The sequence below is a fragment of the Podarcis erhardii genome, assembly GCF_964252035.2.
Source record: "Podarcis erhardii genome assembly, chromosome: 10".
Classification (NCBI taxonomy): Eukaryota; Metazoa; Chordata; class Lepidosauria; order Squamata; family Lacertidae; genus Podarcis; species Podarcis erhardii.
The window spans coordinates 12,231,790-12,254,997 of NC_138500.1; the positions used below are offsets into that span (position 1 = coordinate 12,231,790).

At 44.9% G+C, this 23,208-nt stretch overlaps 3 protein-coding genes across 8 annotated transcripts in view; 2 read left to right on the forward strand and 1 right to left on the reverse strand.

The window, feature by feature from the left end:
• Positions 1–5,467, forward strand: part of LOC309351982 (GTPase KRas-like) — a 51,973-nt gene extending 46,506 nt beyond the window's left edge. Inside the window, 2 exon segments of the mRNA XM_081880220.1 lie at positions 2,680–2,749; positions 2,752–5,467. Of these exon segments, the coding sequence (XP_081736346.1) occupies positions 2,680–2,749; positions 2,752–2,807 (126 nt within the window). The 3' untranslated portion in view covers positions 2,808–5,467.
• ETFRF1 (electron transfer flavoprotein regulatory factor 1) lies at positions 5,260–12,557 on the reverse strand. Of its 2 annotated transcripts, none has more exons than XM_081880275.1 (3): positions 12,442–12,557; positions 7,973–8,057; positions 5,260–7,864 (listed from the first exon to the last, which is right to left on the reverse strand). In XM_081880275.1, the coding sequence occupies exons 2-3, from the start codon at positions 8,015–8,017 to the stop codon at positions 7,649–7,651; spliced, it is 261 nt and encodes an 86-aa protein (XP_081736401.1). In that variant the 5' UTR covers positions 8,018–8,057; positions 12,442–12,557; the 3' UTR covers positions 5,260–7,648. The 2 variants fall into 2 exon arrangements, with proteins under 2 accessions (XP_081736401.1, XP_081736402.1); XM_081880276.1 differs by having other exon boundaries at positions 12,433–12,496.
• Positions 10,805–23,208, forward strand: part of DNAI7 (dynein axonemal intermediate chain 7) — a 28,594-nt gene continuing 16,190 nt past the window's right edge. For 2 of the 5 annotated variants that reach the window (XM_081879759.1, XM_081879761.1), the window contains exons 1-7: positions 15,121–15,340; positions 15,976–15,993; positions 18,164–18,248; positions 18,489–18,580; positions 20,534–20,635; positions 21,467–21,604; positions 22,340–22,486. In XM_081879759.1, coding sequence (XP_081735885.1) covers positions 15,125–15,340; positions 15,976–15,993; positions 18,164–18,248; positions 18,489–18,580; positions 20,534–20,635; positions 21,467–21,604; positions 22,340–22,486 — 798 coding nt within the window. In that variant the 5' untranslated portion in view covers positions 15,121–15,124. Of the gene's footprint in view, positions 10,829–15,120; positions 15,341–15,975; positions 15,998–18,163; positions 18,249–18,488; positions 18,581–20,533; positions 20,636–21,466; positions 21,605–22,339; positions 22,487–23,208 lie in introns of those variants that run through there. The other 3 variants (XM_081879762.1, XM_081879760.1, XM_081879763.1) reach the window with 3 other exon arrangements.

Here is a 23,208-nt window from a genome sequence, read left to right on the forward strand (position 1 = left end):
TGACAGCTATGACACTGAAACTGAAGACTGTGACAAACGAGGACTTTGGGGACGGTCCGATATTATAGAGCTGCCATCAGATGGTATAACTAGGTTGGCTCAAGTTAGCCAATCTCCTGAGATGAGATGGTTAATATAGAGCTGTTTATGAGGAAGAAGACGTATACGAAACCAAACTTGATGTAAGCATGTTCCCGTTCTCTGATGCAAACAGAGCGGGATACTTCATTGGGTGGTGGTTTCTGATTGGCTAGCCTGAGAGCAGATTTGATGTGACAGTGAAAAGGTGTTTCCTGCCCTTAAATGATGCCTTGTTGAAGCATCAGAAATGTAACATCTGAGGAACAGGATGAGCTTCCTTACATGAGATGATGTCATGGGAGTGAGAGAGAGGTCTTGCTGGCATAATCAGTTTGACATGTCAGCAGAATGAATGGACTGATGAGACTTAAATTGAGGTATGTTTCCCTTTTAAAAGAAAACCTTTAGTCTTCCTTTGTGTGCTTGCTTCTTCCATTGGTGTTATTTTTAACATGCTCTCTGTCTTGCAGACATGTTCTTGGTCTTGCTTGCTTTATGCTTATGACTTTTGGATGAATAGAATAATAATAAAAATGTGGGTGCAATGGGACTAGTAGGATTTCTCTGGGAAAAAAGACCCAATTTCACTGTCAAAAATTAGTACTTCGGGTCATTTCCAGCTGTACAACTTTCTTTTTAGTTCAAATACAGACCTCCCGTAATGTTTCCAACAGCAGTGAATTGCTGCTTTGATTGCAGTATTTGTTTCAGTATTTTTTTAAAAAAGTGATTTTTGCCTATAAAAGACCTGAGACCAGTGTTTCGCCAGTGATTTTGCCTTGTTGTTATTTGAACTGCCTGCAGTATGATCTCTGCACACACCAGTAGACTACCGTATTTTTTGTACCATAACACTCACTTTTTTCCTCCTAGAAAGTAAGGGGAAATGTCTGTGCGTGTTATGGAAGGAATGCCTATGGGTGGTGGGAGGGATCTGCTGCAGTCGTGAGCAGAGGATCCATGGTTCCCCTTCCTTCCCTCCTCCGTGGCTCGCTTTGAAACAGCAAAGCGGGAGAAGAGCCGCTGAGTGGGGAGGAGAGGGGGACAGAGAGCCTGCTTCTTTAAAGGAGCAAAGCGGGAGAGGAGCCGGTTGGTTCCTTTAAAGCAAGCAGGCTCTCTGTCCCCCTCTCTCCTCCCCACTCAGCTCGCTACATAGCAGCAAAGTATTTCAGCTCACTAAGCCGGGGATGAGCGGGGAGGAGGGAGAAAAGCAGAGCCTGCTTGCTTTAAAGGAGCAAAGTGGGAGAGGAGAGGAGCCTTCTCCTCTTATACCCCTCTTCCGCATTATTAGCAGCATCCTTCTCCACACACTCCATGCGTGCTCCTTGTCCCTTGAGTGCTTTTCCTTCCCTCCCCACTTAAAACGTGGTTACAAAGCACGGATCCACATGGATCCTCAGGATTTTTGCACTGGGTCACCCCAAATTCACCATCAGATCACATAGCATGTCCATGGCTACATCTTGCACCAAAAAATTTCAGGCACCCACTGTTGCCTGGGGCCGCAGTAGTGCAAAAACGTGGTTACAAAGCACGGAGCCACATGGATCCTCAGGATTTTTGCATTGGGCTACTCCAAACTCACTGTCAGATCACATGTCTGTGGCCACAGCATGAACCAAAAAACCATAGATCCACTGTTTCGTTTAGAATTTTTTTTTCTTGTTTTCCTCCTCTAAAAACTACGTGTGTGTTATGGTCATGTGCGTGTTATAGAGCGAAAAATACGGTACATTTATGGACACAATGGTCTCCCGCCATCTTGGATTAAACAATCCAGGACGCTGGCACCCATCTTTGATAGTACGATAATAAACACCCAGGGGTAATGTTTTGCCTCAGAAATATTACTTCAGTTGAGAGCATCAGGTATCTAGGATAAGAGAGGGGAAACCTGATGTAAAATACACAGACAAGACAAAACTCGAGATGAAACTGTTTTGTTTTCTTTATATTTATTTTATTTACAAAAATATTTTTAGGCTGTCAATTCATATCAACTATATGTGGTGTACAACAATATATACAAATAGCAGGGCACATAAAATACTATAAGGACAATACAAAATAATGATTTTATCGTTAGAATTGGGAAAACAATACTCTTAAATTCATTTTATGCACATTTTGTACCAGCTACGTAGCAGTTTGTGTGAGTGATGCTCTCACTCATTATTTACATACATCATAGAACTTTTTTAATTATATTGTCCCAAATTCGGTAGAAAATATGGACAGCAAGAGACACAGTTCCTTAAAAGTTGCAAAAATTGGAAACCATGCTTCAAACTTCTTAGTTCTGAGTGAGAAGGGATATATTGGCTAATTGAATCCTCAAAAAGGAGCAAGTCCTTTGAGCAAGAACCACACCTAGGCCACTATCTGTAAAAAATAAAATAAAATAAATCCTCTCTCAGCTCTTCAGAAAACATGATAAAAGTGCACAAGTACCAACCATTGTTCAATTTCTCATGACTATTAAAAAGATGACTGCCTTATTGAAATTTCTCGTAGCATTTTCTTTAGCTAAATGAAACCCCGGCCAATTCAAGTGAAAAGGCGTCATCTGGTATTAAAAGGTCTGACATTTCTTTGCAGGGTGTTGACGATGCCTTCTACACATTAGTCCGGGAAATCCGAAAACACAAAGAGAAGATGAGCAAAGACGGCAAAAAGAAGAAAAAGAAGTCGAAGACAAAGTGTATAATTATGTAAATGCAATTTAACCCTTCGTCCTTAAGGTGTACGTCGGTAAACGTGATTCATTTTTGTACCATTACACTAAATTATTAGCACACACGTTTCTAGCATCACTTTAAAACACACACCTTCCCTCTCTCCCTGCTTTGTGGACCCATTGGATGCCTTTTCTGGATGCTTGCTTTTACGTGACAGTGGAAAGCATTCCTAAAGTGCCAGTATTCCTGGAGTTTCGGTTCTTGAACCTCGCGATGCCTGTGATCAATCAAGAACAAGCGAGAACATTTTATTCAGTGATTTGGGTGCATGCAAAACTTGCTAATGTCTTCTGATTCCCCCACCTACTCCTCATTTCTTTTCTTAGGAAGTTGTGACTGGCTGCTGCTGTTGCTGTTGTTATTGCAGGAACTGCCTTACTGGTAGAACTGCCTCTGCTTGGGGCAATGGTTTCCCGGGGTTGGGGTGGGAGTCCCTTCATCCAAGAGCAGGAGGGGTGAATGAAAAGACGGGATGCTTCTGGTGGCACTCCCTTCCCTGTTACATCCCATGGATCTCCTCCTTCGACATAGGTTGGAGGAGAAGGAGGAACAGGTATCTCATTCGAATCACCGTATTTTTCGCTCTATAAGACGCACCAGGCCACAAGACGCACCTAGTTTTTGGAGGAGAAAAACAAGCAAAAAAATATTCTGAATCTCAGAAGCCAGAACAGCAAAAGGGGTCGCTGCGCAGTGAAAGCAGCAATCCCTCTTGCTGTTCTGGCTTCTGGGATAGCTGCGCAGCCTGCATTCGCTCCATAAGACACACACACATTTCCCCTTACTTTTTAGGAGGGAAAAAGTGAGTCTTATAGAGCAAAAAATACGGTATCTAGAGCATGGTGAGGGCTGAGAGGGCCGACAGTAGCGGTTGAGCCACAGAGGCCCTGTGTAAAGTTTTGAGTTCCTGTTGAAATTCAGCACTTTAGACCCAGGTGATTTATAGGAACAGGGCGTTCCTGAGCAGGCGAGGACCATGACACGGTAGGATCAGGGCCTCTGCGCTATACAGAGAGTTGAGTGGAAACAAGCTGGTTTTTACGACCACGGGAGGCCTGCTGCAGGCGAGGAAAATGGACCTCAAGTTGTCACAAGAGGGGAGCTGGGAAACCTTCCACCTATGCATGGACCAACGTACCATGTTAGGGGTGCAAGGATCAAGAGCTCCTCAGGACCCAACATTTAGGTAAGAGATGGTTCTTGTGGGAAAGGGGTAGGAGAAGCCCCTTTCAGATGTGAGATGCCAGAGCTGGCAACGGCCCAGGAGTAGCCAACATTGTACCCTTCAGATGTTGGACTCCGAAACCCATCATCCCTGACCAGTTCCAGCCAGCATGATGGGAGTTGTAGTCCAGCATCATCTGACTCTTGCGGTTGCTGGGGTGTAGGTGTAGGTGATGGGAGCCCCTTGCCTGAAGCTGGTCCTGGGTCTTCGTTAGAAAACTGAAGTGGTTTAACCTGCAGCCTCCCAGGTGTTGCTGGACTCAAATGCCCATCAGTCCCGGCAAAAATGGGAGTTGTTGGGAATACAATGTCTGGACGGCGACAGTTTCCCTGTCCCTGTGGTATAAAAGGCAACCTCCTGTTGCCTTTTACATAGGGCGGGGAGATCTCCAACTTATTTTCTGCTGTGTTTGTGATAAAAGGCGCAAGTGATCCTGGTTTTCCAACATACTTTTTTTGCAAAACGGTTTTGGTTCTGCTGACTGCAATATTGATAACACCTCCTTAGCCTTCCTTATGTACAATTTCTGCTTCGGGCCACCGTTTATTAGCGTTTCCAATAAACTTGAATGAATGTAAGGATTGCGGGCTTTTCACAGAAGCAAGTTTCTTTCCCCCACCCCTCCCAACCTCACTTCCCCAAGGCTGTTTGCCGTGGGTCACGCTTAAAAATCTAACTATTTTTTCTATTAAAAGTGAAAATGTAAAAAAAAAGAGAGAGAAAATTCAAATTGGGTTGATTTGTTGAAATGAGCCATCTCTGCCTTTTGGCTAAGATCAAGTTGTGTGCATATAGAATATACACAGGGGGGAATTTCACAAAAGCGTTGAGGTGCCAAGAGTAACGTTTTGTTTTGTCTTTTGGAAGATGATGTCAGAATCAATGAGCAGCAGTAACTTGGTGGGCTGTGCCCTTAGGTTGTACAGTTTTCCCAAACCTGCTTAACAATTTAATTTAATTCCATTGTCGTGTTTTTATGTTGAAAATAAGCCTCCTTCCCACCTTTCGTCTCTCTCTCTCTCTCTCGAGTGCCAAATCTCCTACTAGGACTATTTCTTAAAATGCAATGTGTTTACCTAGAATGTATTTTAACTATTTTTGTATAGTATAAACTAAAAAAAAAAAAAGAAAAATACATGTTTTGTACATTGTGCTTTTTGTTTCCATTTGAGGCAAAATATATGCAATGTGACCCAGGTGATGGACATTTTGGGGGGGGCGGGGAGAACCCCCCGTCTTTATTTCAATCCTGTGACCTCGAAACATTAAGTCGCACCTGAAGAATGACCACTGTTCATTTAAACCATTACAGATGTTTTTATCAGCAGCATGTGCTGTGAAGCGATATGAAATCTGTCAAGTTTGTCACAAAACAACACTGCTCCCGTTGTAATTAATAAATAAAAAAGTCTGTGTTTCTACAGTTTGTTTTTTCCTCTCAAAAGCAGAATTTATTTATGTTTTGATCCTCTTCCATCATAGAACGGAAGGCATGTGGCTTAACACACCCGGACACTTCCCAAACCCAGACTTGCTTCGCTTCAGCAGGGGGGTGACTTCATGTGCCAATATTATTTATTAAATTTGTATATAACCTTCCGTCCAAAGTTCTCAGTAACTGCAACGGTTCACAGTAAAACCGCAAAGTGCAAAACAAGACCAAAAGAACACAAGAAACTCCCCCTCCCACAAACATTTAAAAGGACATAAGACTGTTAATCAGCTCATGGCCTGGTTAAAAAGGAACATTTTTGCCTGGCATCTAAAGGTTAATATTGAAGGCGCCAGGCGAGCCTCCCTAGGGAGAGCATTCCACAGACAGGGAGCCACTGCAGAGAAGGCCCCGTTCTCGTGTTGCCACCCTCTGGACCTCTTGAGGAGGAGGCACATGAAAAAGGGCCTCAGAAGATGATCTTAGGGTCCGGGTAGGTTCATATGGAAAGAGGCAGTCTTTTAGATCATACCCTATAGTAGCTGTTAGCTGTTTACAGAAGTGGTGGACAACCTGTTGCCTGACTCCAGCCTCCATCAGCCACAGCCAACATGGGCTCTGTTCAGGGATGATGGGAATTGTAGTTCACCTGGGAAGGTGTAGGTTCTGCACCTTTGGCATTTAAAAGGCCATACTTTCTCTTTGTGAGCTTAAAAGTTGAAAACACAGGCAGATAGAACTAGGTGTAAAATCTAGCTTTGCTTCGATACGGGATTCTCCAACATAACACACAGCCAGGCGTACCTGTTCCCACCCTCTTCCCAAGCTCCTTATGCATACCTGATTTCAATTGTACCGGCTTCTGAGTAGGCGTGCACAAGATTGTGTTGGGTAACTAAATCCCAGCCGCTCCTGCTCTCCCCACTGAACAGGCTATTCTCTCATTCTTGCCCACCTTCCCAAGATGGTAGCAGACCTTTTCAGTTCTTTGCGGGGAGAGGAAAGGCACAAGGGTCCCTCAGCATAGATGTATGTCCAGCTGAACATCCAACTGCAAGAGCAGTGGTTGTAGAAATTAGAATTGTAGAACTGTAGCGTTGGAAGGGGCCTTGAGGGTCATCTAGTCCAACCCCATGAAATTCAGAAATAATTTGCCCAACATTGGGTTCAAACCCACGGCTCTGAGATTAAGCATCTCGTGCTCTAACTGTGCTCTTCCAGGTGAAATGAAGTATCACTAGCACAGGGGGAAAGTCTCCCCACCTCCCTTTTTAAATGCATAACTGGGAAGAAGGCTTAAACCATGGACATGTGTAGTTATGTACAGCAAAGCTCTTTTTGGGTGCTCTTTGGTCGCGTCCTCAACAACACGGGAGCAACGGCACACCAAACAGCTCCCCACCTCTGAGGCCACTTGCTTGCCCCCTGACAACTGAACACACAGCAGAAACATCTGTGTGGAGCTGGGGGTTGCATGTGCGAAGACTTCCCCAATAATAATAATAATAATAATAATAATAATAATTTATTATTTATACCCCACCCATCTAGCTGGGTTTCCCCAGCCACTCTGGGTGGCTTCCAATAAAACACTAAAATACAATAACCTATTAAACATTAAAAGCTTCCCTAAAGAGGGCTGCCTTCAGATGTCTTCTAAAAGTCCGGAAGTTATATTTCTCTTTGACATCTGACGGGAGGGCGTTCCACAGAGCAGGTGCCACTACCGAGAAGGCCCTCTGCCTGGTTCCCTGTAACTTGGCTTCTCGCAGCGAGGGAACCACCAGAAGGCCCTCGGCACTGGACCTCAGTGTCTGGGCAGAACGATGGGGTGGAGACACTCTTTCAGGTATACTGGGCCAAGGCCGTTTAGGGCTTTAAAGGTCAACACCAACACTTTGAATTGTGATCGGAAACGTACTGGGAGCCAGTGTAGGTCTTTCAAGACTGGTGTTATATGGTCTCGGCGGCCACAAATGTGGATTTGCGTTCCTCCCCCACAGCCGGCTGTGAAAAAAGAACCACAGCAAGAGTTGCTGAACTTCAACTTAAAACAAAAAAACACATTACCTTCGTTCAATAGGCAATCTATACTTTTTTTTAATTGTAGATCGGTCCCCCCCCCCCACTTTAACCTATGGCCTGGGCAATCGTTTCGAACCGCAATGCACATCATTTGCCATCCTCTTCATAGTAACGCTGTTTCAGAGCTCGGTATTTCCTGAGGAAGTATAAGGCCTCCAGCTCTTTCATGACAAACTCCCCTCGGGCAAGGAGTTCTTTGATTTTCTCGGGCTCCTTCACGTCCTTGTTTTTCAAGAACGCCGCCTTCAGCCGGGTCCGAAAGTAGTCTGCCCCTTTGGGGTATTCCTTTCCGAGGTACAGCAGCTTCAAAGCACACAATGCAAAAAAAGCAAAAAAGTTGAGAGTCACACAGGAAGCAGAACACGGGCAAAGCGTTTTGTTTGCATCTGGCTTCCACTCCTCAGGACTTACATTTTTGTAAAGGTTCAGCACTTCGTATCTTAGCGGATTGGTCATGTTCAGTTCACACACTTAACTCATGCGCGCTGGCATCTACCTGAAGAACAATCATTCGGAGATTAGCTACATAATGAAGCCTGACTTAGGAACAGTTACTGGTGCTTTGGATGCTGGCAAACTGCTTGACACGACTCCTTGAGGATTTGATTGATTTCCTTCAGTTTTAGGGGCCATCTAGCCAACTGCAGCAACCCACCCACTCCACAGCCCTTCCACTTCCGTAAGCCCCTACTAACAGCGCAGCAGCCAGATGCAATGGGTGTCTTCCTTGCGCTTGCAAAATATATTGTGCAGGCCCTAATGCAACCACCATTATTATACTCTCAAACAGTTTTTCTTTTCTTTATTTTTTACCAACAACCAAAACCCAAACAGTGAAACCCCCCAGGTGGCTGATACATTGAGTATACATAATCAATAATAACATATTCAAATTGACCATATGTACAATTCTATATACAATAACGCTCCTCGCTCCACAAGGTTTATTTAACTTTTAACATTTTAATTGCCCCAAATTGTTCAAACCTACTCATATAATTCAATATCTTCTCTAACCAATCCTCCTCTTTCTCACTGACCTTAAACCCTTTCATTCTGTGTATCTTCACAGTTAGATATTCTAAAATTATAATATTATTCAATTATTCAATTTTTTCCTCCATTGGTTCACCCCTAGCTCTTCTGCATTTTTCCAATTACTCGCTATAACCTGTCTGGCTGCAATTACCATCAATTTTACCCATTTACATTCCTCTTTTGTTTTTAACTCGGTCCTACTCAGGCTAATAAGAACCATTAATTTATATATATATGGAAATATCTAAATACTCTGAAACAGTTAACATATTGATGGAAGACGGATCGGAACAAAGGCCATTCCAGTCTAGCATCCTGTTCTCACATTCTGAAGCAGGGATATGGATCCTGCAGCTGTGGATTATAACTGTCACAATCCCTGAGCATTGGTTGTGCTGAAGGGAGCGGGAGCTGAATAACATCTGGGCAGCTGCAGAGACTCTCCATCCCTGTTTTGAAGGATGGGCCCTGCTTTGCGGTTGGTTGGCATCCGTCTGTCTGGAGAGACAATGGAGTGTTGCCTCTGGGGGTGAAGTCAAATGCTGCATTAACAGCACCTAAGTGACCTCCTTGGGGCGCAAGCCTGGGCAGTGTGTGAGGAGGTCCTGGGCTGCCCAGACGACAAGACCCCCTTCTAGGACTCACTGATGTGGTCTAGAGGAAAGCAGAGCTGAATGGGGAAACTGTGCCCCTGAAGGACCAGGTGCACAGCCTGGGAGTCACTTTGGACTCACAGCAGTCCATGGAGGCACAGGTCAATTCTGTATCCAGGGCAGCTGTCTACCAGCTCCACCTGGTTCCGCAGGCTGAGACCCTACCTGCCTGCCCACTGTCTCGCCAGAGTGGTGCATGCTCTAGTTATCTCCTGCTTGGACTACTGCAATGTGCTGTATGTGGGGCTACCTTTGAAGGTGACCCGGAAACAACAACTAATTCAGAATGCGGCAGCTAGACTGGTGACTGGGGGCAGCCACCGAGACCACATAACCCTGGTCCTGAAAGACCTACATTGGCTCCCAGTACGTTTCCAAGCACAATTCAAAGTGTTGGTGTTGACTTTTAAATCCCTAAACAGCCTCGGACCAGTATACCTGAAGGAGCGTCTCCACCCCCATCATTCTGCCCAGACACTGAGGTCCAGCACCAAGGGCCTTCTGGCGATTCCCTCACTGTGAGAAGCAAAGCTACAGGGAACCAGGCAGAGGGCCTTCTTGGTAGTGGCGCCCGCCCTGTGGAACACCCTCCCATCAGATGTCAAAGAGATAAACAACTATCTGACATTTAGAAGACATCTGAAGGCAGCCCTGTTCAGGGAAGTTTTTAATGTGTGACATTTTAATGTATTTTTAATCTTTGTTGGAAGCTGCCCAGAGTGGCTGGGGAAACCCAGGCAGGTGGGCGGGGTACAAATAAATTATTATTATTTGGCACCAGCTTGGCTGCAGGAGTTGCCGGAAGGAGGCATACAACTGTCTTAGGGACCCTGCTCTGGATTTGCGTAGGGTTTACTCCTTAGTCTTCTCCTGTCCTGAAGATATCCCACAAGGCAGTGGAGGTCTAGGAGCAGTTTTCCTTCAACTGCATGGACTATCTTCCCAGGCACACGAGCCCCATCTGCCCCTTACTCCCCTCTACAGCACAGGCAGAACTGCTTTCTGGACTGTTGAACCCACTATTGGTCTCGTTCACTCAATCCTCCTGAGCCTGTCTTCGCATGCAGGGGAAGTTCCTAATTCACAGAGGGTTTGAGAGCCCTCAGCTACCCTTGCCTGGTTTAGCAGGCCAGTCGAAGCTGTTCCCGGGGTGTGGCTGCTGTCGAATGCTGACAACTTCTCGGAGCCACAGGTGGGAGCTGAGTGCAGGGTGGGGACCAAAGGTGGATAAACTAACCCAGAAGGAGCATGATGTGTCCCTCCAACCGAGGTACTACCCTCTCCCCTAACACCTTATACACCCCATTTTTCTACCTGCCTACTTATTATCTGATGACACCTAATGCACTAATTGAAAAGCAGGGGCTTTACAGTCCACTCACTTACAATGTCTATTTCATCATAATTTCCATTGGGCTCCATGGAGTTAACAATCTGCTCCCACTTAACCTAAAACAGCTGGTGGCAACCTAGCTCAGTCCCCATGCTCGGAGACCCAGCCCTAAAATGGATCATCTCACTGAAGCATTGCAAAACAACTTAAGAAACAAACCAGTCCTTGCTTTTTATGACTAAGGTGAGGCACCGAGTAGCTTTGATACTGCATTTTGCTGTTTTCACTGGTGTTATATTTACAGAATTGTCAAATGCTGGTTGAATTGTTCTTTCTCCCAAGCTCCTAACTAGAACAGAGCTTAAAATAAATTATCTAAAGACGTAGATGAAGGTCACCTTCCACCCCACCCCAGAACCTTTCCAGAGCAAATAGTTCTTGTCTATTTTAGTACTAGAGAACAAGAGAGTGGAAGTTATTCTGGAGTAGTTAAATCAGTAAGAAAAGGGTATATAAACCTGCAATTTAAATGATTAAAATTGCATTTTTTATTTTGGTAAGGTTAGGATTTATTTTGTTTAATTGGACCACTTTTTCTTTTCTTTTAAGTAGTAGAGCAGAGTGTTCTGTATTGCGGGATATATTATTATCAACAACGTGATATATTAAGGAACACCTGTAGCCAGTGCTTTTTTTTCTGGGGGTACACATACCCCTAAACATTTTGTGAATCTAAGTTTGGCCTCATTGAGGGGCAGTATTTCAATGAGTAGGAAAAAGAGTACATTTTTTTAGAGAGAAAATTGTCCTGCAATATGAATACACAAAGTTTCCAACTGGTTGGTTCTGGGTGGGGACAACACAGCATAAATCCGCTCCTCTGCCTTTCTCCAAGAGTTTTGATCAGTAGAAGTCAATGCCTGATGGTTTTCCTGGCATGGGAACGAATAACTATTGTTGTGCAATGTTCAGGGTGTTGAACTAAGCCCCGGAAGAACCAGCTTCGCTTCCCTGCTCTGCCGTGAAGCACTCTGGGTGACCTTGGGCCACCTGCCAGTTCCACCCACCTACCTCAAAGGGTTGTTATGAGGATCAAATGGATGAAAAATAAAATAAAAATCCTATACTGCCTTGAGATAACTTGGCCTGGGGGGAAAGAAAGCAAACAGCCACCTGCTCGTTGCTTCTGTGAAAGGAGCAATTTCATGGAGAGCAGTCCCTCAAGTTTGCAACCCTATGGGCATAGCTGTCAACTTTCCCCTTTTCTGGCGAGGAATCCTATTCGGAATAAGGGAATTTCCCTTAAAAAAAGGGAAACGTTGACAGCTATGCCTATGGTGCAGGAGCAGTCAAAGGAGGATAAAAAGGGGAGAATTTTTGCAAGTGCAGCTTTCCTCATTTTTTCAAGGAAAGCTACTCCCCGCACCCAAGAATATCTTAAAAGTACAAAATAGAGTTAAAGGGGGAGAATTTTTGCAAGCGCAGCTTTTCTCATTCTTGGAAGACAAGCAGTCCACCTCCCACCCTAATAATAATTATAATTATAATAATGATAATTATACCCCGCCCTCCCCCGCCAAGACCAGGCTCAGGGCGGCTAACACCAAATATAAAATTGACTGAAATACAGCTTAAAAAACAGGAGTAAAATATAACATTAAAACATTAAAATGCAGCCTCATTTCGGTCTTAAAAACTCTTAAAGGTACAGGAACCTCTTTTTTTTTGGTCAAGGTGGAAACTTCCCCACTTTCTTCTCTCCCCACAACTTTTACAAAGCAGGCAGCCCAAATCCCGACTCCCTCCCAATACAGAAGCTTTGGGTGGGAAGATAATTACGTACATACTGTATTTACCTTCGCAGCCCATGGCTTGCTAGCCTGCCCAGCTGTTGGAGAGGCGGGGCGTAGCAAACGACTAGTGCGCCTGCGCGGGAGTTTCAAGAGGCGGCGGGGGTCTGTTGAGGGCTCAGAGTCTCCTAGTGCGGCTGCGCGGGATTGCCGGCAAGGTACTGGGCAGCGTAGAGGTATGAAAGGTGTAGAGCAGCACACGCTGCTTTCTGCAGTGTCACTTCTATTCTCCCCACGGAAGCAGGTTCTACTCAGTTCAGTGCGTTTAAATGTTCTAACATATGGGAATCCAACTTCTTATAGCCATGCCTCCTTTCTCATACACTGGGGGGGGGGGCGGCTCCAGCTTTGAGAATTATTAAATTCCTTAACCAGCATTTTCAACTTTGCTGTTTCATAATGGAAAAAAAATGAACCACAAAACAAATGTGTATCAAATATCCAAATGTTTGCCCCCCTAGTGGGTAGTATTTCTTAATATTATTTATGAATATTATCATTAGTCGTATGATATGTTAAAAAAAAAGGTCTCACGCAACTTACAAAGATTTAAAAACATAAAATAGAATAATAGAATTATTGGGATGTGATTAATTGCGCTGCGGAAAGCGTGCTGGGGAGACCACACGTTCAGGAAACAATGAAGAAACGCAAAAATAACTTTTGCTTGGCTTTAATTACAAAAACAAAAACTCCTCTTACGTTAAATTACATTGCATCTATAAGTATGACCCATTCACCAGGGTACAGAGAGAGGTACATGCTTCTGTTTATATACTGTACCCAATTGTTGACACAGCTTAAATTAATACAATTTAACAGGACCTGCTATACCGCTTCACTGCTGTAAAACTAGGTCATGATATATATTCTGGCCTTTAAAGAGATACACATCTTGTGAAACAATAATTAACCTTAATATTTAAAGAAACCATTCAACCATTCACCTCATATGTAGGGAAAAAAAAGTCCTACGCAACTTACAAAGATTTAAAAACATAAAATAGAATAATAGAATTATTGGGAGGGACCTCCAGGGGCCATCTAGTCCAACCCCCTCCATTGTGGGAACCCAGTCAGATAAGTGGAGTACTAATAATAATAATAATAATAATAATGGCTGTTCTTGGTGGCATCAGCCGGACCTCACTGGGAACAGCTTGCCATACTCACCTGACTCTCAGCCTAACGTATTTTACATGGTTGTTATGAGAATAAAAGGGCCTCGGCCCAGTATACCTGAAGGAGCGTCTCCACCCCCATCGTTCTGCCCGGACACTGAGGTCCAGTGCCGAGGGCCTTCTGGCGGTTCCCTCACTGTGAGAAGCCAAGTTACAGGGAACCAGGCAGAGGGCCTTCTCGGTGGTGGCACCCGCCCTGTGGAATGCCCTCCCATCAGATGTCAAAGAGAAATACAACTACCAGACTTTTAGATACAGATAGGTAGCCGTGTTGGTCTGCCATAGTCAAAACAAAACAAATTCCTTCCAGTAGCACCTTAAAGACCAACTAAGTCAGTTCTAGGTATGAGCTTTCGTGTGCATGCACACTTCTTCAGATACACTGAAACAGAAGTCACCAGACCCTTCTATATAGTGAGAAGGTGGGGAGGGGTATTACTCAGAAGGGTGGTGGGAATGGGTGATTGGCAGATAGCTGTGATGAGCCTGTTGACGACTCTTAACGACTGCAATAGGTCTTACAGGAAAAAGCAAGGGGTGAGAAGGTGAAAAATGGCTTTGTCATGTATAATGAGATAAGAATCCAAGGTCTTTGTTCAGACCAGGTTTCTCCATGGTTTTAAGTTTGGTGATAAGTTGTAATTCAGCAGCTTCTCTTTCCAGTCTATTTCTGAAATTCCTTTGTAGTAAAACAAAGACTTTTAGATGACATCTGAAGGCAGCCCTGTTTAGGGAAGCTTTTAATGTTTGATGCATTAGTGTATTTTAATATTCTGTTGGAAGCTGCCCAGAGTGGCTGGGGAAACCCAGCCAGATGGGCGGGGTATAAATAATAAATTATTATTATTATATTATACTAAAATGGGTTGGAGAAGTATGCTCACCACCTTGAGCTCCTTGGAGGAAAGCTGGGCTAAAACTGCAATAATTAAATATGTATTGGGTTTTCTTTTTTTAAAAAAAGCCTTGCAGACAGCATCTACTCAGCCTTCTGAGCGGTTTGTGGCAGAGTGGCTCCACACAGTGCAGCCAGTGCATGTTTACTCAGAAGTAAGCCCCGCTGCCTTCAGGGGGACTGACTTCCCAATATGCGCTGCTGAACTACTGCAACGGTGCTGAGTTCTGATCTTCTGCATCGTGTCTTTATTGACAGGAAAGAGTTAGTAAAGGCTTCAAAAATAACCCCGAAATCTGAACTGTATACAAAAGGGCTTTTGCTGCTTAGACTCAGAGCAAGCGACTTAAATAATAGTGATTAGGGAGAAAAGTTAAAGAGGTAGAGTGACAGTCACACTTCCGGAGTCCATTTGGAGCCCCCCTTGCGGGGCAAGCAGAAAACCATGGCACTTGGAGGAATCCCAGATCTTTTTAGACCAGTGGTTCTCAACCTGTGGGTCCCCAGATGTTGTTGGACTACAACTCCCATCATCCCTGAGCTCTGGCCTTGCTAGCTGTGGGTGACGGGAGTGGTAGTCCAACCATTCTATGGTATTTATGAGGGTTTCTTTATGCATGTGTTTCACTTTCGAACCGGAAGTATGTTACAGTTTTGCGCCTTAGCCCTTTGGGAGAATTTCCTCTCTGAAGAGATTTCAATAGGCTGCAAGCGGGGGGCGGAGCCAAGGGCTCGTGGGCGGGGCTCGTTGCCTTGGAAACAGAGGGGCGGGGCTGTAAACAACTTTCCAGCCACCCGATCTGGGCGAGCAGAGAGAGGAGGCGAGATGGTGAGAGGGGGAAGGGGGGCAGAGGCAGCCCCATTGGTTTGCAAGGACCCATTTCCACCCCGCTTGCACCCACATTAAAATTGGGGGGGGGGGGGAGAGGAGTGGGTTGTGTCATTAGCATAAATCTGCATACCCAAATTAGGTGCGAGTCAAATAAATGGCTATCTCCTCCTCATCTGCCCTTTGCAAAATGCTTTAAAGAATCCTTTTGACAATGGGCTTCAGTATGTTTTATTTTATGCAAAGCACATAATTATGCATGCTTTCAATTCTTCAGAAATAGCAAAAATATAATTTGTTTAAACCTGGGGCGTGCTGCCCCCTTCTGCTACCGCTAGGGTTGTGAAAATCTGGACACAAAAGGTGTTGAGCTTTTTGAGCAATTTTTAAAGGAAATTCGCCTTCCGACATGGGTTGACAAATGTCCATTTCCCCAGACATTTCAGCGATTTCCAATCAAACACTGTTTCCAGCGGCCAAATCCCGGCTATGTCCAGGAAATTCCAGACGTAGGGCTACCCTAGCTGCCGCCCCCCCCCCCAGTATATACGTATATATATTTCCAGTTTTGACTGTTTGTTGATGATACCTGCTTTTTTCTGACTTTCTCTCTTCTTTTGCCTTGCAACATTTAGGGTCCAAAAAAGAAAAAGGTAGGTAGGTTGCTAGTTAGGTAGGTAGTCCAGTAGATCAGCTGCGTATTGTTGCTACAACTGCATATAGTTACAACAGCCCAAATGCCAAGTATTGATATTGCATGCTTAATATTATTTCAAGTATGTATCCTGCTTTTCTGCGAGAAATTATATTAAACGCTGCTTGTACGGTCACTCAGCAGAATCAATAATATATATATTGTCAGTGAAAAATATATTTCAGTTCAAGAACTGTTTGGTTAAAGGTTGTGGTTATTATTTATAAGGTGGCAATTATTTATATCAGCTTTTCTCAAGCTGGTGCACTCCAAGTATTGTTGAACTACAATTCCCATCATCCCTGAAGATTGGCCGCACTGGCTGGGGCTGATGGGAATTAGAGTCCAAAACATCTGGAAGGCATCAGGTTGAGGGAGGTTGGCTTTACATGATAGTTGGCCATGCTGGCTGCGACTTATGGGATGTTCTCCCTCCCTTGGTTACAATTAGCATTTTTTTAAAAAGTTCATTGCCAACTACCTTACCTGGTCGCCCTGTCCCTAAATACTTGGCCTAGAGTCACAGAAGCACAGACTTGTACTGTTGGATGGGACCACAAGGGTCATCTTGTCCAAACTGCTGCAATGTAGGGATCTTTTGCCCAGTGTGGGGCTCAGACCCATGACCCTGAGATTAAGAGTCTCATACTCTACTGACTGAGCTATAGCTCCCAGTGCAATGTTAGGTTTCTGTTATGCCACTGTGCAGTTCTTGGAGTCACAAGACTCTGTTGACATTCCAGACTGTTAGAAGTCTCACGGGAGACGGGAGACAGATGTTGATGTTACTGGTTTCCTGTTTCTTTGTTCCTTTTGTTTTCTGTCTCTCACAGAGAGCAGACGCATATTCTTTCTGTCCTGCATATTTAGAAATAAATGTAGCAATGTAGCACATATTTCTGTCTCTTCTGCTGCTGTCTGGGTACTCTGTGGAATGGGGAGTGTGCCTGAAGCCTCATGCAAAGGCTTAGGTCGTTAATCACCATCGGAGGAGATTCCGAAGTTACGGCCGGAGGAATAGCCATTTCTGTTCAGTATGCTCATAATGGAGATTGTTCTGCTGCCATCCTGCTTCCAGTCTTCTTCTTCCTGCTCTGCTGTGAGCTAAGCCCTGGTTTGGCTTCACTCCTCCAGGCAAACCTGTAAACCATGGTTAGGCAAACTAAGGACCGGGGCCGGATACGGCCCAATTGCCTTCTAAATCCAGCCCGTGGACGGTCCAGGAATCAGCGTGTTTTTACATGAGTAGAATGTGTCCTTTCATTTAAAATGCATCTCTGGGTTATGTGTGGGGCATAGGAATTCGTTCATCCCCCCCAAAAAAAATATAGTCCGGCCCCCCCACAAGGTCTGAGGGACAGTGGACTGGCCCCCTGCTGAAAAAGTTTGCTGACCCCTGCTGTAAACCATAAAACAAACCTTGGTTACAGCTCATGGCTTGTCTGGAATGCGAAAAACCACAAGCCTTGGTTTGGATGGTATACTAAGGCAAACCGTAGCTTCCTAAACAGCAGAACAGCAGCACTAGGAACTACAGCAGCAGCAAAGCAGCAGTGATCTCCCTTTGTCCGCAGCCTTGTTTGTTCGCACTAAAGCCTTATTTTGGCTCTGTGCCACATACAAACCAACTCTGTAGCTGAAACAAACTGTGTGTTTCAGTAATGGACAGGGAAAACCACTGCCTCCTTTTCCTTCTAAATTCCTCCTGTTTTGTTCAGTGAAGTTTGCTAAATGGATGGTTTTCAAACAGTGCCCCTGGTAACCGTCGAAGTACCTTTCAAGTTAAATTGTTAGGCAAAACTGTTTGCAATATTGCAATATAGATAAACTGTATCCCACAAATAAATATCCTTACCCCAACATTGGGAATAAAGCATTGAGCCCCTATTGTGCTACCGACTCTCTCTCTCTCTCTCTCTCTTTTTCCTAAAAAAATGTTTAGGGTTTCTCTCATTTTGACTCAAGAAAATACCATTTTGTAGTTCAAATCGGGAAAAATAAATACAGTAAATGGACAAAAGTACAAAGATTCACAAAATGTTTAGGGGTATGCATCCCCCTGCATTCCCCCTAGAAAAAAAGCACTGAGAAATAGTAATATATGGGTTTCCCCCCTTTTTAAAATTCAGTCAGCTGGTGGTAAAAAGAAGCTTAGCAAAGCTGAAAAGATGAGGCTGCTGAGAGAAGAAGAGGAGAGAAGACTTCTGGAGGAAGGTAGGGCGCATTTCGCACCATGTTCCCATTTTAAATTGGTGGAGTAAGAAGGCAGGAAACTCCATTATCCTTCTGCTTCTGAATATTTGGCTTCCATGACTTTCTCATCTTATAGCTGGTGCCTCGTCCTAAGTCTTCATGTGCTGACACAGTCGTTGTTTGCAACAGTTTGCTCGCATTATTAAACTCCTTTCCGTCTCACTGTTGACAATCTCTGTCCCCCCCCCCCTATTTTTTCAGAGCAGGCCCGAGTCCGTGCCGAGCTAGAGGAAGCTGCGCGACTCGAAAAGGAAAGGATTGAACGAGAGAAGACGGAACGGCTGGAGGCCAAGGTTAGTGCACACGCAGAGAAAGTTAGACATCGCCTTCGGTTGAGTCAGACCATTTATCCATCTCTTGTCTACACTGTCTGGTGGAGGCAACGGAGGGACATTCCTAGCTCTGTCTGAGATATTGAACCTTGGATATTGTTCATGAGAGACTGGTGAGCTGCAGCTTTCCCCAGGCTCTGCTTCTGAGTGGCTGTGGTCGGTACCAGGATAACAGGATGATGGTTTTCATGGGATGTGAATAAGGCTGTACAGGCATCAGGCTCGCAGACTCCCCCTTTCCTGTTGTCTGGCTCTAAGGGGTAGGTACATGTCATGGTGCTGTCAGGCAAGGAATGTCCAGAGGAAGGAATTACCGTAACTCTTCATTGTCATGAACACCCTTCAGAAACTGGCTTTTGCCCCTCAAGCCCTTCTAAGTCTGGGGTTGGGCCAGGCAAAAGCTACGGTCAGGCAAAGAATCATAGACTCCGAGAGACAACAGGACTGCTCAAGGTGTCCCGACTATAAAATTGGAGAAATTGAGAGATATATAGCCGCACCGGCAGCATATCTCTTCTTTCTCGTATCCAAAAATGCAAGAAGGGCTTTTATACTCGCCAGAAGCTCGGCTCTGCCCTCACCAGTCCTGGAACGAGCCTTTAAAAAAGTCCCATACGCTCAGAGACTTTGCGCCTGTTCATTGGGGGATATAGGAAGTCCAGAGCACTTGTTCTTTAGACGTCCCTTTTATGAAGAGGCACGTAGTGAGACCATTGATCCCCTGCTGATGAGGCTCACTGACATCCCGGAAAAGCAAAAATTTGACTTTTTCCTGTTAGGCAAAGATCATAAGATGACCCGGATGGTCGCCAGATTCTGTGTACAGATCTGTAGGCACAGACCACCCCCCGACCCAAACTAGTTCGTTAAGAAAATCCCCAAACTTGGTTCCATGGGTGACTCTGGGTCATCTCTCTGCGGCAGCTTATCTTAAAGTTTTAAGGGTCTATACACTTATTGCATTTATAAATTTTAAATTTATTGTTGTACATTGCTTTAAATGTTTGTTTTCCTTCTGGATTGTACCCTCATGCGTGTTTTATAAGCTGGTCTCCGACCGTAATAAATTATCTATCTATCTATCTATCTATCTATTTATCATCTATCTCCTCATTGCCAGAAGTACAAGTTAGGGACAGTCCTGTCCATCCATCCTATGCCTCTCAACTACTCTTAGGTGTGCCCCCGATGAGGCAGGTGCAGCAATAGAGAGACCCCACCCCAGACCTTGGCTTATGTATCTTCCCCACCAGAGCTGCTCACAAGCAGGTGAAGACTATGCCTGCGTGTAACCTGCCTCTGCTCCTCCCTCTTCAGCCCTCTCCTGGTCCTGGGAGACAGCGGAGCAGCAGGAGGAGATGTGGAAGCACTTGACTCCACACCAGCCTGACTTCCCTCTCCCTCCTCCTGCACCTGTTCCTCATTCTCCAATCCTGAAGTTTCTCCTTCCTCTGGCTCTCGTCTCCCGGCTGCTGCAGGCTCCCCCAGTTTACGGGTCCTTCCTTCCAAGTCAGTCTCCAACCTTCCTTTCTCTTGGAGATCAGTACCTCACCTCCAGCTGGTCCCTGGCAATACACTTCCAATGACAGCTTTAGAACAGCTCTGCATCACACCAGGGATTGCCAACCTTTCCAGACCTGGGACCACATTTGCAAACTGGAGAAGCTGTCATGGGCAGCCAAGCACATAAAGCAGCCTAGTGCTTGTTTCAGGCCTAATGTAATGGATTGAGGGAGCACTGCAGGCACCGCCAAGGCCAAGAGCCAGGAGTGATGGGAGTTGTAGTCCAGCAACAGTCACAGGACCATCCGTTCCCCATCCTTGAGGCCGTGGATTGCTGAATAAATAGCTCTTCAGACAGGTCTCCTTATCATGCAGGTCAAAATAAAACCAACCTGGTTATGTTCCATGCAGGATCAAGAACGCAGAGGGATTGAACTTTCCGAAATTCATGTTCTGGAGGAAAACTTTCTGACCGCAGCCCAGTGGAAGTCGAAATACAGAGCTCTCGCTCAGGTATACGTGGGTCTTGAATCACACAGTATTAATAGCCATAGAATACTTCAGCTCTGGTTTCCTTAAGGAAAAAAAAAATGGAATCAAAAGTGAAATTTTATTTTATTTATTTTTATTTTATTGGAAATTTTATTTACAACATAACATAACCCCCCCCCCGTACAGAAATACAATAAAGATAACAAACAACAATACAAACAACCAAGTAAAAGACTTCCTTTATCCTGTATCTGGCCTCCATATTTACTTCTTATAAGCTGTTTCCTTTATGAATAATTATTAAGATTTTTCTAATTATAACTTAAATATCCACGAAGTCTCCTGCAGACATTAATCAAAATACGTCCAGGTATGTATTTTAGGGCACTGTTTTGTGAAGTATTCTCTGCATTTCCCCCATGCTTTTTGAAACTCTTGTCTAGTGTGTTCTCTAATTGCCTCTGTTAATCTAGCCAGTTCAATATACTCTAATAGTTTGTCTTGCCATTCATTTTTTGTTGGCACAATTTCTTTTTTCCAGTTTTTAGCAATTAGGATCCTTGCCGCTCCTGTGGCATAGAGGAATATTTTCTGATCTTCTCTTGCTATACCCGTGTCCGTTATCCCTAGTAGTATTTTTTTTTCTACAAAAGCGAAATTTTGAATGCTGGAGATGCCATGCAGCCTCCTATTAAATATATAAGTTTATAACAGCAGTGGAATTGGTTAGTCACCTCAAATCTGGGAGACCATAAGACATAAAACGCATTTATCCAGTTGCCTTGATAACTCCCTATTAATTGATTTCTTCTTTATGCCACAGTGAGTATTTCGTGTCTTATTTCCTCCTAGTGGAACCACTACACAGGCTGCGATGGGAGCCCAGACCCAACCATCCCCCAGGATATCAATACTTTCATGAGCTTGTGGAAAGAAGACCCAAATAATGACATCCAGCTTGTTATTGCAAAGGGCAACCAGGTGCTGGAAGTAAGTCTCTGTCATTTGGGAGAAACGGCTTCCAAATAACACCTTAAGAAGCTCCTCCTGGATCAGGCCCACAGCCCATCTAGTCCAGCACCCTAGAATCATAGAATCATAGAATCATAGAGTTGGAAGAGACCACAAGGGCCATCGAGTCCAACCCCCTGCCAAGCAGGAAACACCATCAGAGCACTCCTGACATATGGTTGTCAAGCCTCTGCTTAAAGACCTCCAAAGAAGGAGACTCCACCACACTCCTTGGCAGCAAATTCCACTGTCGAACAGCTCTTACTGTCAGGAAGTTCTTCCTAATGTTTAGGTGGAATCTTTTTTCTTGTAGTTTGGAACCATTGCTCCGTGTCCGCTTCTCTGGAGCAGCAGAAAACAACCTTTCTCCCTCCTCTATGTGACATCCTTTTATATATTTGAACATGGCTATCATATCACCCCTTAACCTCCTCTTCTCCAGAGGCTGAACAGTTGCCTGTGGGGAACCAGCAACCAGGATTCGAACACAAGAGTGTCCTCCCTTCCCCTGTTCTTTCTAGCAGCTGGCATTCAGAAGAATTGCTGCAATAAATGAATGTGTAAGATGCTCACAACACTGCGTTTTTATTGCTCCTTGCCAAATCTACAGGAGAGCAAAACCACCCCCTCTCCTTCTCCCTTGATCTCTAGCATGCAGAGTATTATTATTATTATTTATTATCAAATAACAGAGAAAGTTTAAATGTCTCCTAGCTAATCGAGAAGTTGGAATTTTTCATCATGGACACTCCTTTCCACGAGCTCTCTGCGAAGCATGTCGCGCAGTACACGGAAACCATCCAGCAACTGCAGTCTCTCCTTCACGACAAATACAATGCAGCCACAGAACAAATGCTGAGGGTAAACAGATGTTGGTATTATTTCAGATCCTTGAAGCGTTGCCTTGAGGTTGCCTGTTGCTTCTTACCACCAGTAGGACAGCTGGGGTGTTGTGAATGCAGCGGCGCTGTGGTCTAAACCTCTGAGCCTCTTGGGCTTGCCGATCGGAAGGTCAGCGGTTCGAATCCCCGCGGCGGGGTGAGCTCCCATTGCTCTGTCCCAGCTCCTGCCAACCTAACAGTTTGAAAGCACGCCAGTGCAAGTAGATAAATAGGTATCACTGCGGTGGGAAGGTAAACGGTGTTTCCGTGTGCTCTGGCTTCTGTCACGGTGTTCCGTTGTGCCAGAAGCAGTTTAGTCATGCTGGCCACATGACCAGGAAAGCTGTCTGTGGGCAAATGCTGGCTCCCTCGGCCTGAAAGTGAGATGAGCACCACAACCCAATAGTCACCTTTGACTGGACTTAACCGTCCAGGGGTCCTTTACCTTTTACCTTTTTAGGAGGCCAGATTGTCTCCACCGGTGCATTTGCACTGTGTAGACCTCCCTGCTCCTAGGAAGCTGCATGTTTTCACTCCTGAGAGGTCAGGTAAGCTGCCTCCAGCCCACCTTCCACTAGTGCAGCCTTTCTCAACCTGTGGGTCCCCAGATGTTGTTGAACTACAACTCCCATCACCCTAGCTAGCAAGGCCAGAACTCAGGGATGATGGGAGTTGCAGTCCAACAACATCTGGGGACCCTCA